The 14,745-nt window shown below is 40.1% G+C and overlaps 1 protein-coding gene across 1 annotated transcript in view; it reads right to left on the bottom strand.

Moving 5' to 3' along the window:
- LOC103802976 (reelin-like) overlaps positions 1-14,745 on the bottom strand; it is a gene marked incomplete at both ends in the record, with an annotated part of 141,870 nt that overhangs the window by 51,614 nt on the left and 75,511 nt on the right. The window contains 2 exons of the mRNA XM_009075514.1: positions 2,539-2,690; positions 6,819-6,964. Of these exons, the coding sequence (XP_009073762.1) occupies positions 2,539-2,690; positions 6,819-6,964 (298 nt within the window). The remainder of the gene's footprint in view (positions 1-2,538; positions 2,691-6,818; positions 6,965-14,745) is intronic.

Here is a 14,745-nt window from a genome sequence, read left to right as displayed (position 1 = left end):
AGTCCTCTGATCAGCTTTGTGGCCTCCTCTGGACTTGCTCCAACAGTTCCATGTCCTTCTTACATTGAGGACAGCAGAACTGTGTGCAGTATTCCAGGTGGGGTCTCACAAGAGCAAAGTAGAGGGGGAGAGTCAAGAGCAGAGGGGGAGAATCAACATAGCAGGAGAGAATCAATCCCAGAAGGGAGAATATCCTAAAAAGGATGGATGAATGGAGTCTATAGTACCACACAAAATGTGCTGCATGGGGCAGCAGATGGACATCATCACACTAGTTTGGTGTTCTGGAAAAGAAGGATTTATAACAAAGTTTTTGTATTTGAAACAGGAAACATAATTTCCCTGTACACTATGGCAACTGCAGGTATAAAAAAAACAAACCAGGATGAGGAAGTTTCTTTGAAAAGTCTGCAAAGCAGAAAGGTTGTGTATATTGAAACACTTTGGCTGCTTTCTTTTTCACTACAGACAGCCAGTTTTTGAAACAGACTAGGCAAAGAAGTCCAGAGAACTGATAAGATGTGCATCTTTGGTGTGTTTTATACTGTAATAAGGAACATCCATGTGTCCATTCAAATCCTCTCCTTGCCTGAATGTTGAAGCTATTATTTATTTAATTTTAAAGTACACACAGAATATGTTTTTCAAACAATATCCCACTATCCTCTGTGCCTGCATCTGCTGACAACTCCTCCCCTAAGTTCAGGAGGTTGACAAAATTTCTTTCCTGTTTCACTTGCAGGTGTTGTAGTGCTTGGAAGAACTAGGAAAAAGCATCCTCTTTTTTCCTGTGCTTTATTAGTAGTTCATGCAACACACAGGAGATGTACAAGAATTTAGGACAACATCATGAGGTCTTCCCCTCATTAAATGAGGTGTGTTTTTTCTTGTTGATACAGAAGGCTGTTTGTGGAGGTCACAAGTTGATTCTCTGCTTCCTCCTTTATTATTCTATTATTCTCTACATTTAGGCAAAAATCCTCACCTCCTCTAAACAAGGTGTTGAGAGAATAACCTCATGCAATTTCCTTTGTGTGCAAAATAGAAGTTCTGGAAAAACACTGTGTTAACCACCACATTCCTGGGGATTTTGGTCTGTTACAACACCAAACAAGCACAGTTGCACCATCAACAATAACAGGGAGGGGAACCAACAGGAAAGATCTGTTCTTGGCTGCTTTCTTAGCCCTGGTAAATGACTGAGGTTGCACTTTGCCCCAACAGGAAAAGTCCACAGATGGTGCTAACACCATATCAGAGCTTTTCATGAAGAATGCCACATGTAGGTCATACCTCCTTCAAGACTGTAGCACACAGTGTATGAATCTCACCCTGGGTCAATACATTAGAAGAGGAATTGTTTATGAATAGAGTAAGAACTTTTGAGCAGAAACTATCCATGGGTTCAACCAGGTAAGGCTGTCCCACATATGTGCTACTTCTATCTCATCCTCGGGTGCAACTCTCTCGACTCTGATGGATTAACACCAGGATCTACATGGCTATGACTGTGGGAGGATATGACAGGTACCTATAAAACCTCTACAGTGTGGTAAGGATGACAAAAATATGACTATCTCTTCCACTGATGGATTAAGGGGCACTGAGAGGATGACAAAAATATGACTATCTCTTCTACTGGTGGATTAAGGGGCACTGAATGAAATTAGAATAACCAGGACAAGGAGATGCTTCTCACATGAGAACTGTTAAACTATGGAGCTGTGAGCACAATAGGCAGGTTCAGTTGGTTAAACACTAGTACCAAGAATCATTTTATACACCGTGGAGAGCTCACTTACCTGCCCCTATAGAGGGGCTCTGACTCTCCCCCAAATCATGGGTTGCATCTGCCAGCCTTATGCTGATGTCTCAGATATGCTTGGCAACTCAAGTGGCAGCAATAACCCATAGTTGTGTAACAAATCCTGCCTGAGGACTGAACAAGAGAGAACCCACACCTGTGTGTACACCAGTCCCTTTAGAGCAGTGGAGATCTGCAGTCAGTGGAGAGCAGGGAGCTGCTCAGCTGGTCCAGCTCAGCTGTCTCATGGGTTTTTCCAGCAGTGGCACTGACTACATCTCCTCTAACTATAAAGGAAATTTAGACACTGATCCTACATGCACACATCTTCATGTAACTTGTATATTAAACTGTCTTAACCTGGAGCTAAATGTTTATCTCAGCCACAAAAATGTGGCTGGATAAAACCATGGGAATAAAACCCACCAAGGGCTACTAAACCCAGAGTGCCTTGTCTAGTTCAGAAGGGTTTTCATCTGCAAGTCAGTGTCATCTGGGGGAATAGTTTTGGGAGGCCTATTTATGTGCCCATGATGTTTGTCCACCTGTATGGGTATACAGAAGGGTTGACTCTCATCTGAATAACAGTGATCAGTCTTACATCCTCATGGGCATCACAGTCACAAATCAGAGCTATCCCCTCTGATGGAGTATTTAAAACAGCTCTATGTACACAGCACAGTTTAATTCTCACATGCTTCACATCTTGTACTGCAGTAGGAATTTATACTCACCCATACTGAAATAAAATCTCAAGTTCCCATAACCTGTAGTGTCCATGTATGGAGTACATATTTTTCTTTCTCCATCTCTGAGAAACACCATAGCTGAGCCAGATTCCAGTGTCCCACACTCAGTACCAATGACAGCTCCAAATATGTCCCACCTGCAGAGGTCAACAATAGATGGACATTATTGGTAAACTCACACAAAACATGTTCTGGGGGTTCATTTGTACATACAAAAGCAGCTGTTTCTAGTCTTACATCCGAAAAAATATGCAGTGTTTCAAATGTGATTCCCATGACATTACTTACATATTTTATATTAGCTTTTAAATTCAGTTGACTCAACTAAAGCAAAGCTGATGCAAATATTTTAAAGAAATTGGCAGAAAAGCAGGAATTACTAAAAAACTGAGGCTTTTAATGAATGCTATTACCAAATATGTAGTGCTGCATTGTTCTATCATTATTTTTTCTGGCATTAAAGTGTTTAAAACATAATTGTATTCTGCTTCATTTTGCATTATATAAGGTTTACAGATCAATGAAACTTGAAAAGGCACATGTCCACCCTATCAGCTCTACAGTCATTAAATATGTAGGTAATAGCTGAAAATGCTCTCTTTTCATCTCTTTGGGCATGTAGGGCAACAGTTTTTAGCTCACACATGAACAGAGTATGAGGAAAGAGGGCTGTGTTTCTAATATGTGATGATACGATCTTTCTCAGCTTTTCTGCACAACATTTTATCTTGTTTTTATTCAGCGATAATTAAAAGCACTGTCGCAGAGCTTTCCAATTAAATATTCTATATTGAAAATACATTTTCATCATGAAAGTGTTTGTTACTTCAAACATGAGAAACCGCTGAAAACTTGTGCATTATTTTGGTCTGACACGTTATTATTGTTCACGGCGAAGTCTTAATTAATTCATAAAGGAGTTAAGAATTATGAGGCTGATAAAACAATGAAATTGTTCAGACTTACTAAATCCTGATAATCCAGCTGTTTAACTAGCCAGCATGGTGCAGGAGGAATGAGAGAATGTGGAAGTTCAGAAGACTTTGTGGGAAGGCAGAGCCTTTTCCTGTCTCCTTGCAGCAGAAAGAATCTCTACCAGTGATGTGCCATATGACAGTCTCAAAAACTGTCATTTCAAGAACTAACCACTCTATTTATTAGTTTAACCATTCCAACTGCTTCAAAATGAACTTCTAGGATCTTCTTAAAAGCTGCCAGTTTCCCTCTTGACCTAAGCTGTGACAGACCAGTGCCATGCCTGCTCATAAATCCTGCTTTGAAACTGTCAGTCATTTGCACAGGAATTAGCAAGCTTAGCCTCACTGAAAAGCTTCATGATATAAATATAAATATTTTAATGGAAGCGCAGTTTAATCTAACCCTAATTCTGTTGTGCAGATTTTTTTAAAGGTAATGTGCAATATAATCAAACCACAATTTTGGAAATGGGTCTCCTGGGCTGAAGGAAAGTACAGAATTAAACAGTTGTGTCTACTTTAACTTACACAACAAAATCTCACAATGCTCCATTGATCTTTGGTATGCTCTATTTAGCTCAATTAAAACACTCTCTGTAGTGACCCACAAAACAACTCGGGGTCATGAATGATGCAGATAAGGGATGTTTCCAGGGATCCTCTCCTTTATTGGCAGCATCAGGAATGAAAACCACAGAATTCTACATCTTTAAAAAAAGGCACTTTAATAGAAATACATCAACATACTGTCAAAAGGGACAAATGGAGAAGGATCCTGCGTCATGGCATGATTTAACATTGACATATTAGTTAATTTACCCCTCACATGACTCTTGAAATTCTTCTTTACAACACAGGTGCTAGAAGTACATATGGATCTAAACTAGACCAACAGGGCACAGAGGTCCAATGCAACAATACATCTGCTAGAGGCAGAGGCAGTCTGATGTGGAGATCTGTCCACTTTGAGGATCAGTTGCTAATGTATGCAATTAAAGAGAAGCAGAATGACAGTGGCAAGATGTGTGGTACTTCCAACAGCAAACCCTATCCATATAGCCTCTAGCTTTAGGTGGAACGTGCTAAAAATACCAATCAACTGCTTATTAAAAACAGCAATAAGCTCCTCTGTCCTCACCTCCAAGGTGGTAGTGACCCCTACACCTGAGTTTTCTTCTGTTTTTCCTTGTGAGGGATACCTTTCCTTTAAGAGCTGACGTGATGAAGTGGAGCCTGAGAAGTTCCTGCAAGCTCAGTCTCAGGTATACAGTGCTCTGTGACTGAACACAGTAAAACTGTACTTCAAATACAGTTCCAATAGTATTCAAAAATATTTCTCTAAGAAGGGATTAAGGAAACTCATATATTTGCATTTATATACAGCTCCCAAAGCAAACACCAGGGAAATACTGGGAAGAGGGACAGTGGCAATTTCATACGATTGGGATGTAATCCATAACATCACCTGAGTTCAGTGGTCATTCATGGCAGCAGGGAATTTAAATCTCCATCCTTAAAGAACAATGAAAGAAGGAACTTTCTGATATAGAATAAAATTTGGAAAAAAAAGATAAACAAATGGAAAAAATTGTGACGCCTTGGGATGGTGGGGTGGGAGGCAGATCAGGACCTGGTTACTGGGACATAGGATGAGAGAGTCAAATACATCTGCTGGCTATGCCCTACCTTAGATCATAAAGGTTGGAGGAGATCTCTAAGATCATCAGGTCCGACCACTAACCTGCCACTCTGCAGAAACCCCTAAATCCTAAACCAGATCCTCCAGCATCAGATCTAGATGCCTCTTAAACACTTCCAGGGATGGTGACTCCACCACCTCCCTGGGCAACCTATTCCAGTGCCTGAACATCCTAACAGGGAAAACATTTCTCCTAGCATCAAATCTGAATCACCTTGCTCCTGGCTGGGAGCAGTGGCACCTGTGACTGGACCTAGGCACTGCATGATAGAGAAAGTGCAATATTCCTAATTCAGAAGAATTTGTGCTTTTGCTAACCAGAGTTGCAAATGGCCCAACTTAACTAAACACCTGATCCAGCAGAGAGAAGATCTACAGACAGGACAGATGTCCATAGGCTCTACTCCCATCCTGATTTTTTTTGAGATGGAAAAGACTGAGAGCACATCTCAAAGGTATCCCACATGGTCACCTAACACACTCCACACACATGCTCACTTTCTTCCCTTTGTCTGAAGCAGCACCTGCTGCCACAGACTGATTATTTGAACTGGGGCAGAATTCACAGTGAATTTTTTTTCTGTAAGTCCCCAATAAACCACATGTCCACAGGACACATTAGCATGTATTTCTCAGAAGGTGCTCTTTACCTTCAGCACAGCATAGGCAGCATTAGAATCAGCTGCTAATGATTTGAAGTACTCTGTAGGTTAAAATCAAAATTCAGTGGAGACCTATAAATTAACAGTGTATGTTTCTCATTGCCCTGGGGTTACAGCAACTGATGATTTTTTAATGTTATTTTTTTAATAAAAAAATCAATACTCTGTTGCTGATTATTTTCTTTTGGTTTATACACTAAGGTAGATAAAATGATACTTCTTTACCAGGACACATTTTTTTAAAGCTCACTCAAGTTTAGTAAGAGTTGTGATTTCACTGTCCTAGATAGTTTCTTTACTTTCTGTGCCATTGCAACAATCTCTGCTTGCTATGGCTTTACAGGGACCCTTTGAATCACAGTGTACTTATATTCAAAATAAAACCAGCAAATGTTAGCAAGATCCTCAGCTATTGCCCAGCAGGCATGGCTAGGCTCTTGGTGCTGCTGGAGGAGAACAGACTGCTGCTTCAGCTGTCCTGCTTCCACCTCCTCCTCCTCCAGCACCTGCAGGATCCTGCACAAGCAGGAGCTCTCTCATGGCAAAGCAAAGCTCACAGCAGTGATCCAGAAGGGATGACTATCTCAAGGAATTTGACTTCATATGGATATGAGATTGTTAAACAACACTCAGGTGTGAATGATAAAAAATTGGTTGACAACAATTTCTTTAGAACAGCTACATAATTCACAAGTATGACTTCTTTCATTAAAAATTTGGATGACAGGATGGTCTGGAGACAGACTGTTTCTTCCGGGCTTTCTGGATTTTTTCCCTGCCTAAAATCCATAGAATTCCTATTTATCCTAGCCACAATCTTCCCTGACCACACATCAAAGACAAAATGCCATTCTTTGACTCTCCAGTGTCCTCATCCCTGGATGCTGCAAACCTGTGTGGGACCCTGCACAGGCAGGGGACACTCACCCTTTAGGTTGGCTCTCAAACTGTTCTGCCCACTGCTCCTGGGCATCCTCCATGGAGAGGTCCACATCGCGGGTCGTGGCAAAATTGAACTCGCTGCCTTCGGTCCCGTGGAAGTAGATGGAGTTCCCATCCGACTGGCAGCTATGCTGTGGGCAGAAGGAACACATGGAAGGTGACGTTATGTTGGGTTTGTAAAGTTGCCTGTTCACACACCACCAGATCTCAGAGTGAGCTGTAATTTATCTAAGGACTCAGTGATGCCTGAAACTCAATAAAAAAATGGATGGTCATCTTCTATCTTTCTTGGCCTGCCCCCAACCATGATTGTGTACCTGCTTCCCTACAAACCCACTGCAGACCATGGTAAAGCTGTGTTTGCATTGAAAAGTCATCTGCCATAACTCTGGGTGTTTATTTCTGTTTCAAAATATTGCCATTATGTCTGGTGCACACACAACCATGTGTACAAGTAACATCAGCGGGGGAGACCTTATCACCCTCTACAACTCCCTGACAGGAGGTTGGGGTCAGGAGGGGGTTGGTCTCTTCTCCCAGGCAACCAGCAGCAGGACAAGAGGGCACAGACTCAAGCTCTGCCAGGGGAGGGTTAGGTTGGATATTAGGAAGAGATTTTTTCCAGAGAGAGTGCTCAGGCATTGGAATGTGCTGCCCAGGGAGGTGGTGGATTCACCATCCCTGGAGGTTTTCAGGATGAGACTGGATGTGGCACTTAGTGCCATGATCTAGTGACCACAGTAGGGTTGGACTTGATCTTTGAGGTTTCTTCCAACCTGGTTGAGTCTATGATTCTGTACCAAATATTGCTATGGGGATTTTGTAAGCATAAGAATTTTGGGCTGTGAAACACGTCGTATCTCCATGCCTGAATTTTTGCCAGAAGTATGTAAAATTACTATGTATTGCCATACAGTAAACCTTGGGGCTGAAGTGTACGAGTGAAAAGGCTATATTTGCCTTATTTAATTCAAGTATTATAACAAATAGCTGGAGATGCAACTAATCCTTGTGATACAGCAGTCCCAGGGATCCTGAGGCTGCTCCCAAACCCAGTGTGTCTGTTTTCCTATTGCCTTTCTGCACATACTGCCTCGGCAGCATCCAGTGAAGCTCTGGGTCTCCCCCACATGCCCTGACCACCACGACTCTCCAAGAGTACTGGCCTAGAAGAGGCTGCTGTGAGGAGCACATGAAGGTTAGAATACAGATCATCTTCTTCTTCCTCCCATCCTACTTTGCCTTCTTGTATGTCTGACAAAATGGTAAGTCTGCCAAATCTGCAGGGCTGAAACAGGCAGTAGGAGCTTCAATCCAAACATCAAATGGCCTTAATGAAAACTGAGCACTTAGCATTTTATTGGATTGCTCATATTACAACAAATACTGATAAAAGTAATAATTATCTCAAACTATTTTCGTTTTGATTTGGTGTTTTTTTGGAGGGGGTGTGTGGAATTTTGCTCTCCTTAAAAGTGAAAGCTGAAATAAGAAGCTATTAATTAGAATAATTCGGCATTCTTATCACACTTCAACATCTAAAAAAGAGATACAATAATGCCAAATTGCATTGACCTTTTCAGTATCGTCTGTGCAGTGCCCTCTTGTCTCTGAACCCCTTCCTAATGCACCAAGGGAAAATATGACAATCACCTCTTCTGCACTTAAAAAGGTCATGGTAGTGTCACATAAGGGAATAATTAGATTTTTAACGAAGAGAAAGATGCAGCAAGAAATAAGAACTGCTCAGCACATCTTTGTCTGTAAAATCTACAGATTTTAGGAGCAAAGTACAAAATAACAAATTTTGTCATATTCTGTAACCCTTCATCTATCAATGCAAGAAAGAGATATAATTGAAATAATTTTATTGATAATTTTGAAGTATAATTACCAATAACTTAGCAATTAATTTATACTGAGGAGTGTAATTGGTGACTTCATTTCTAGAGGTGCCTACACACAGTTAGAAAAAAATCTGAGTACTTCAAGTCTGATTTTTGTATAGAAATATTCTGGTCTATGCTTGAATGACAACAGCTCTATGTTTATTAACACAGCCTAAATTACAGTTAAAGATATAACACACTGTAAAAATGTAAAGACTGTTTCAACAGCTAAAATAAACAAATTGCTGTTAAAGTGTTTTTCTTCCACTGAAAGGTCAAAGCAATAGAAAGGTCCTGAAGTGTTGATAATTTATCACAGAAATTAAATAGATTTTGCCACAAACCTTCTTGCTCTGTTAATACAGCATAAACACTGTACACCATATAAGCCACTGAAAAGGCAGAATAATTTACACATCAAATATATTATAAATAGCAGGAACTAATGACACAGTTTCATATCTTACTTCTCTTTGAAAAATAGCATTTGTGCTATGGAGTTATTTATAAGTGATTGAGAAATACTTTTGTTCACTGATTTTTACCCTTCACACCCACAGTTAGTGCTAACATTAGAATTTTAAGGATAATTTGTTTATTGTGCTTGTTGCCTTTCAGAATTTATTTCATTTGCTGAACAGAAGTGAAGTATCCTTTATCTGTCAATCAATCTGCCACAAAACTCCTATGATCTGCAGGCAGTCAAATAAATACACTAAAAAGGAATATTCAGGCTAAAACTTAATTCAATTTTACATGTAACCTTTCATCTCAGGAAACAAATAGACAAATAGATCCTACTGAGCTAGTTATTGCAATTGCATGCAAGCTTTGGCAAATCCTTTGTAAGTTTTACTTTTTTCTCAGGTTCTAAGTAAGTACATGTAAGTATATATTTGATAGTGGGTATGTAATTAGCAAAATCTTGCCTGATGAAAGCCATCTATTAAAATAAACACAAACCAGATACAACCCCATTGTCATTTAATGTTTATATGGCCTTCTGCTGGCTAGTAGAATATTTACTGAGGTACCTCTGATGGAGTTTTCATTTAGGTTGTCAGGATGAATAAAGGGCAGCTTGGCAAAGGGGTGAATAAGCAATTTTGTATACAGTGGTGTATGATCAACCCTTTACGAAAGCTCAAAATCATAATTAATTTCATTAGTTCTATAAAGCCATGTTTATGCTTCTATACACAGCTCTACAGTATCCATGAATATGTATTTTATGTATATTTTATGTGTTACAAACCACACAACGTATGGCTCAAATCACACTCTGCTCATGTGAGCTTTGACTCTTATGTGAAGCAGCAGAGCAGAAGAGAAGGTCAGGCTGGGGTTTAACTCCTCCTGTTATTCTAAACACCCATTAAACCAGTAATAGAAGCTCATGACTCCGAAAGGTAATGACATTTAAGGAGAATAAGAAAGTTGCTCGAAACACAGGTATGGCTTTTAAAGAAATTCTGAGGGAGGGCCATAATTTTCTTCTATGTTTTTGCCCCATTTGGGACCCTGGCCACGTGCCCACAGGAGAAGCAGATGTGGATGAGCTCCACGAGCCATGCTGCCCCAGCCAGGGCCATGGATCCTCTGCTTGTGGTCTCATTCTCCCCACCTGCCACATTTCCCTTGTCTGCACAACCATCACCCTCAGTTCACACTTAGTTCCCATGTTTTTCTTTTAATTTCCAAGCAGTCACTAACTGTTGCTGCTTTTACTGCTGTTTTTTTTTACCTGATGGTCTGCTGAGGGGAGAAAAACCTCAATGAGCACTCAACCAAATTTCCAAGAGCAAAAGAAGCTCCACAGGAGATGATCCCTCACTGGCATTGCCCCCAACTACCATGTCAGTCTTGTTCAATGTCTAGGAGGCTGCTGACTGTGTAGGATTATTCCGTGGTTTTGTAATAAGGCTTGAAGAGATTTAAGATGGAATTGAAACCATCAGACTCATTTTCTCTTGGGTTCAACCCATGATTTGAATCCAAGACTTTAGAAACAAAAAAACTAAAGTACAATTTACACACAGTGTTGCCTCGTTCCCAAATTAAAGGCTTTGTACTTGCAGTGTTAGTCTCTATAATTCCAGTATTTAAAGGTCTGAATTTTACAAGTATTTACTTTGTCATTCTACAGTAAGAAAAAATGTGCAATGGACATATAATTTATTTTGAAACTAACCGGATTAAGTTCTCCCTAAACTGGAGATGCTGCAGATTATGTAGGTGCAGAGTTCTCTTTTATGAATTCCAGATGAAATTTATTCTCTGTTTCATTTTTATTTACATTTAAATGATTTATAAGATAAGAACAAATAAACTTGCAGTGCACATTTTGTAACTAAAAAGGCAAAATGACAGCAACTTGTAGGATATTTCTCCTCCAATTACTATGGAAGCATCAGCTGTAGGTGCAGAACTAAAGCAGAGTCCAATTTTATTTAAAAGGGATTAAAAGCACGTGGAACATTTAGTGTGATCCTTGTGCAAACTACAACACTGAGAAGTAAACTAATGGGTGAGGAAAAATTAATTTAGAGAGTCAATTCTTCGACAAATCTGAAACTCTATTTAACAAAGTTTTCTCCCAAATCACCTACATAATAGACCACAAGACACTTGCAGGCACTTGAATGGAGTCACTCCACAGAAGTAGATGTTTCCCGTTGTTAGCAACTGGAATGGGACTATCTGCCTGCCCTAAGTAAACTGTTGTATTCCTAAATAAACAACTCCTGCCTTTTGCCAAATGGAGAGAAGCCAAGTTCTGTTCAGGGACTGTGGTGATCCCAAGAGAAAAAAAAGAACACAACAAAAATCCAACAAACAGTTTAATTTAATCTGGCACTACCAATACTATTATTCACTAGCTGTAATTGTTAAGCTATTGCTCTGCAAGAATAGGGCAAAATGAAAATTGGCTGGATGCATTCCCATAACTCAGCGTTCTTGGACTTGCTTTCAATCTAATCTTCACTCTGAATTTGCTGTGTTTCTGAAGTTTGTCTACTGGATAATTATGGTATCATGCTTTTTCCTCATTTTCAAGGGCCTGCATGGCTCATCCTCATCATGGCTCTTTGATGTTATAATGTTACCACTACTACAAAAAGTATATTTTCATGCTAAGACTGTTCTTATATATTCATATTTCTAGTTTATGAATCAAATTCTTAACCAAATTTTCTATGAGACCCAACAAGTCTTCTTAATTCAGGTGAGCTTCTATTGTACATTCTGAGGACATTAGCTAATAGTTTGAAGATATTATGGGAGAGGAAGCAGTGTATGGTTTCAAAATCAAACTTTTATCAATAGTCTGTCATGCTCTTTATTCTACTCTAGACTCCTTTACATTTTACATCTACCTACAGCTTTCATCTTTTTTTGGTAGGTGCTTTTAGGAGAGCCTCTTGATCATCTGAGATGCAGAAGGGTTTCAATTAGGACTGCTCAAACCATTGGTCAGCAAAAGCAGGAAAGTCAGAGTTGGTGAAGCAGGCACTTTCCAACTGGAAACTTTAAGGCTTCATAAACAAATACTGGCCAACTTTTTGTAGCATCTAAATGGCTGAAAGGCCCCAGGTAAGATCTGGGATCCTACACTGTGCATCATGTCTGAACAATCCCCATATTTTTAAAGACTTGCATGAGACCACCTCATAAGGAGACATCTGCTACCCTCAGCATGACCTCTTGGCTCGGAGGGACCTCTGGAGATCTCCAGTTCACCCTGCAATGTGACAGCACAAGCATCAACCAGAACAGTCTGTGTCACAGTTGCAGCTAAGGACACAGCCCCGAAGACTTTTAGAAACTCAAAAGACAAATATTGGGAATGTAAACAGAAGCACTCAAGTTCATCCAAGCCAGCTTCTGTCCCAGTTGTTCAAGTCAAACTTGTGAATCAATAAATACCTCTTGGCTTTACAGTATGGGATTTCTTTACTTGGAGAGCAGAACAGAGGGCAACTAAATGATACAACTGTGCCATTCGGCAAAGCATCAACAGGAAACACTAGTGTGAAATTCTTCAGAGTAACAGATTTTTGGCTGAGGTGCTGCATATCATCTTCCCAAAGTTCATTCCTGCACTCCCATGAAAATGCTGTTCACCTCTATGCCTTTAAAGTACCCACAGTCATCTTCACCATCATTTAATTAGGTTTTTATCAATGACAAACACTGATGCTCCTCTTCATATTATCTCCCCTGGGCCTAATGGCCCCGATGATTCTTTCAGACAGCTGTAGCCTCACAATTTATTTTTTGGCGACATTTCTTGCATTGGAATGAATGTGTTGGGCATTTGGGCAGTGCCAGCTTGCAAAGGGCTGACGGCAGATGGAAAGAAATCTGCCCAGTATGCCTTCACCTCTACACGAGCAGAGGGCCATCAATTTCCCCCATTAAGGAGTTGTCACGCAGCCCACCCAGCTGGAGAAGCATCTCTGATAGCCAGGCTGGCTGGCATGTGCTATTCAAATACAAAATGCACTCTAAAAAGAAACAAAAATACCGTTTGTCGGCAAATTGGAAATGCATGGCTTTGACCACAGCCAATTTTTTAATGACTGTAATATTTTAAGTGATTATTTTTGCCACTTCAGATTGCTCCTTAGAGAGGAGAGGTTTTTTAATTAAAATCTAGGCAATGCAAACAGATGAGAAATTAGAAGCAGGAACAAGGAGAAAAAAAGATGTAGAAAATTAATTGAAGCAGTGTTGTCAATGAAGCCATAAATTAGATATTGTGTCTTTCTGGGAATGAGCCATGAAGGTTTGAAAGATTTTTAGATTTTGACATGATAGCAGGTATAAGGATAGATTAAGTCTTGATAAAATCATACTGTCTATGCAACATATCAGCCAACAATAGTACAACGACAAAATTTAGGGATGATTTCAAATTCTAAATTCTGTGGATTTGGCTGTTAATGCTTCTGGCCTGACATCTCTTCTTTAACCAAAACCCACAATGTGATTGGAATACTTTCCCATGAGACAAACAGAGCTTTAATCTTTCCCACAAGCTACATTTTTACATCACCTAATGTAGGTTGCAGAACAAAAGCCTTGGCTGCACAAGCAGGCCAGGTGCACAGAGGGTTATAGTGTACCTTCCCTTTCCAAAACAACAGGGTGAAACTTGTCCTGTGACGTAGCAGCAAACATTTTACAAAGTGTGTTTTCACTCATCATTTCCCATTATAGACTGTTATTCAGAGTCTAGTGCTCAAAACACTTTGCTTGTTTATGAATGATTCGTATGGTTCTTAATTTTCTAGGACATTTCATGATGTTTGTACAACACTGGTCATTGTGGTGATGATCAGTTTCCTCAATGAGTCATTTCACTGGCATAAACTGAGCTAGTCCTCTGTGTTACTGTGAACTACTGATGTTTGTAGCACTCTGCCATGAGCATCATCTGTTCTGGAAGCAACAATGTGCATTTATACCACGGTAAAAATAGAGTGAGAAAGAATCAAGCAAAGTCATTTCTACTCTTCAGTATCTAGTGGGTCAATTCATGTTGGTTTTACTAATGTGCATCTCACAGTGACCTGCAAAGACCAAATTCTTTCCTTCTAGGAGGCAGGAAAGACCCCTGGTGCTTTGATGCTAGCTCAGAGCTAACACTGGCTCCTTGCCACCTCTCCCAACACTTCCAAGCCATAGGGAACTGGCATGGAGAAAGGTGCAGGTTCAGCATTGCTGCCCAACAGCAATTCTCAGCTGCCCAAACGACTCACAGCACCACAGTCAGCCACCTGTCACTTCTCATGAACCCCCAGGCATTGTATCTAAGTATTATTTTAATTAAAAGTGTGATTATTAACAATCAAAAAAAGACAAGAGCAATTCTATGCATGAGCTAGGTCCAGCCCTATGGATATACAAATGCCTCCTCATGAGTACAGCTCAGAGTGGCCACACTCTCACTAAGAGGAGCCAGTCGACAGGTTTTGTGCACCCTGCACTGCTTTCTGCACCTCTCCTCCCCTCTCACA

The sequence above is a fragment of the Acanthisitta chloris genome, unplaced genomic scaffold (assembly GCF_000695815.1).
Source record: "Acanthisitta chloris isolate BGI_N310 unplaced genomic scaffold, ASM69581v1 scaffold1310, whole genome shotgun sequence".
Classification (NCBI taxonomy): Eukaryota; Metazoa; Chordata; class Aves; order Passeriformes; family Acanthisittidae; genus Acanthisitta; species Acanthisitta chloris.
Note: the sequence above shows the minus strand (reverse complement) of the source record. Positions and strands in the feature narration are given on the sequence as shown.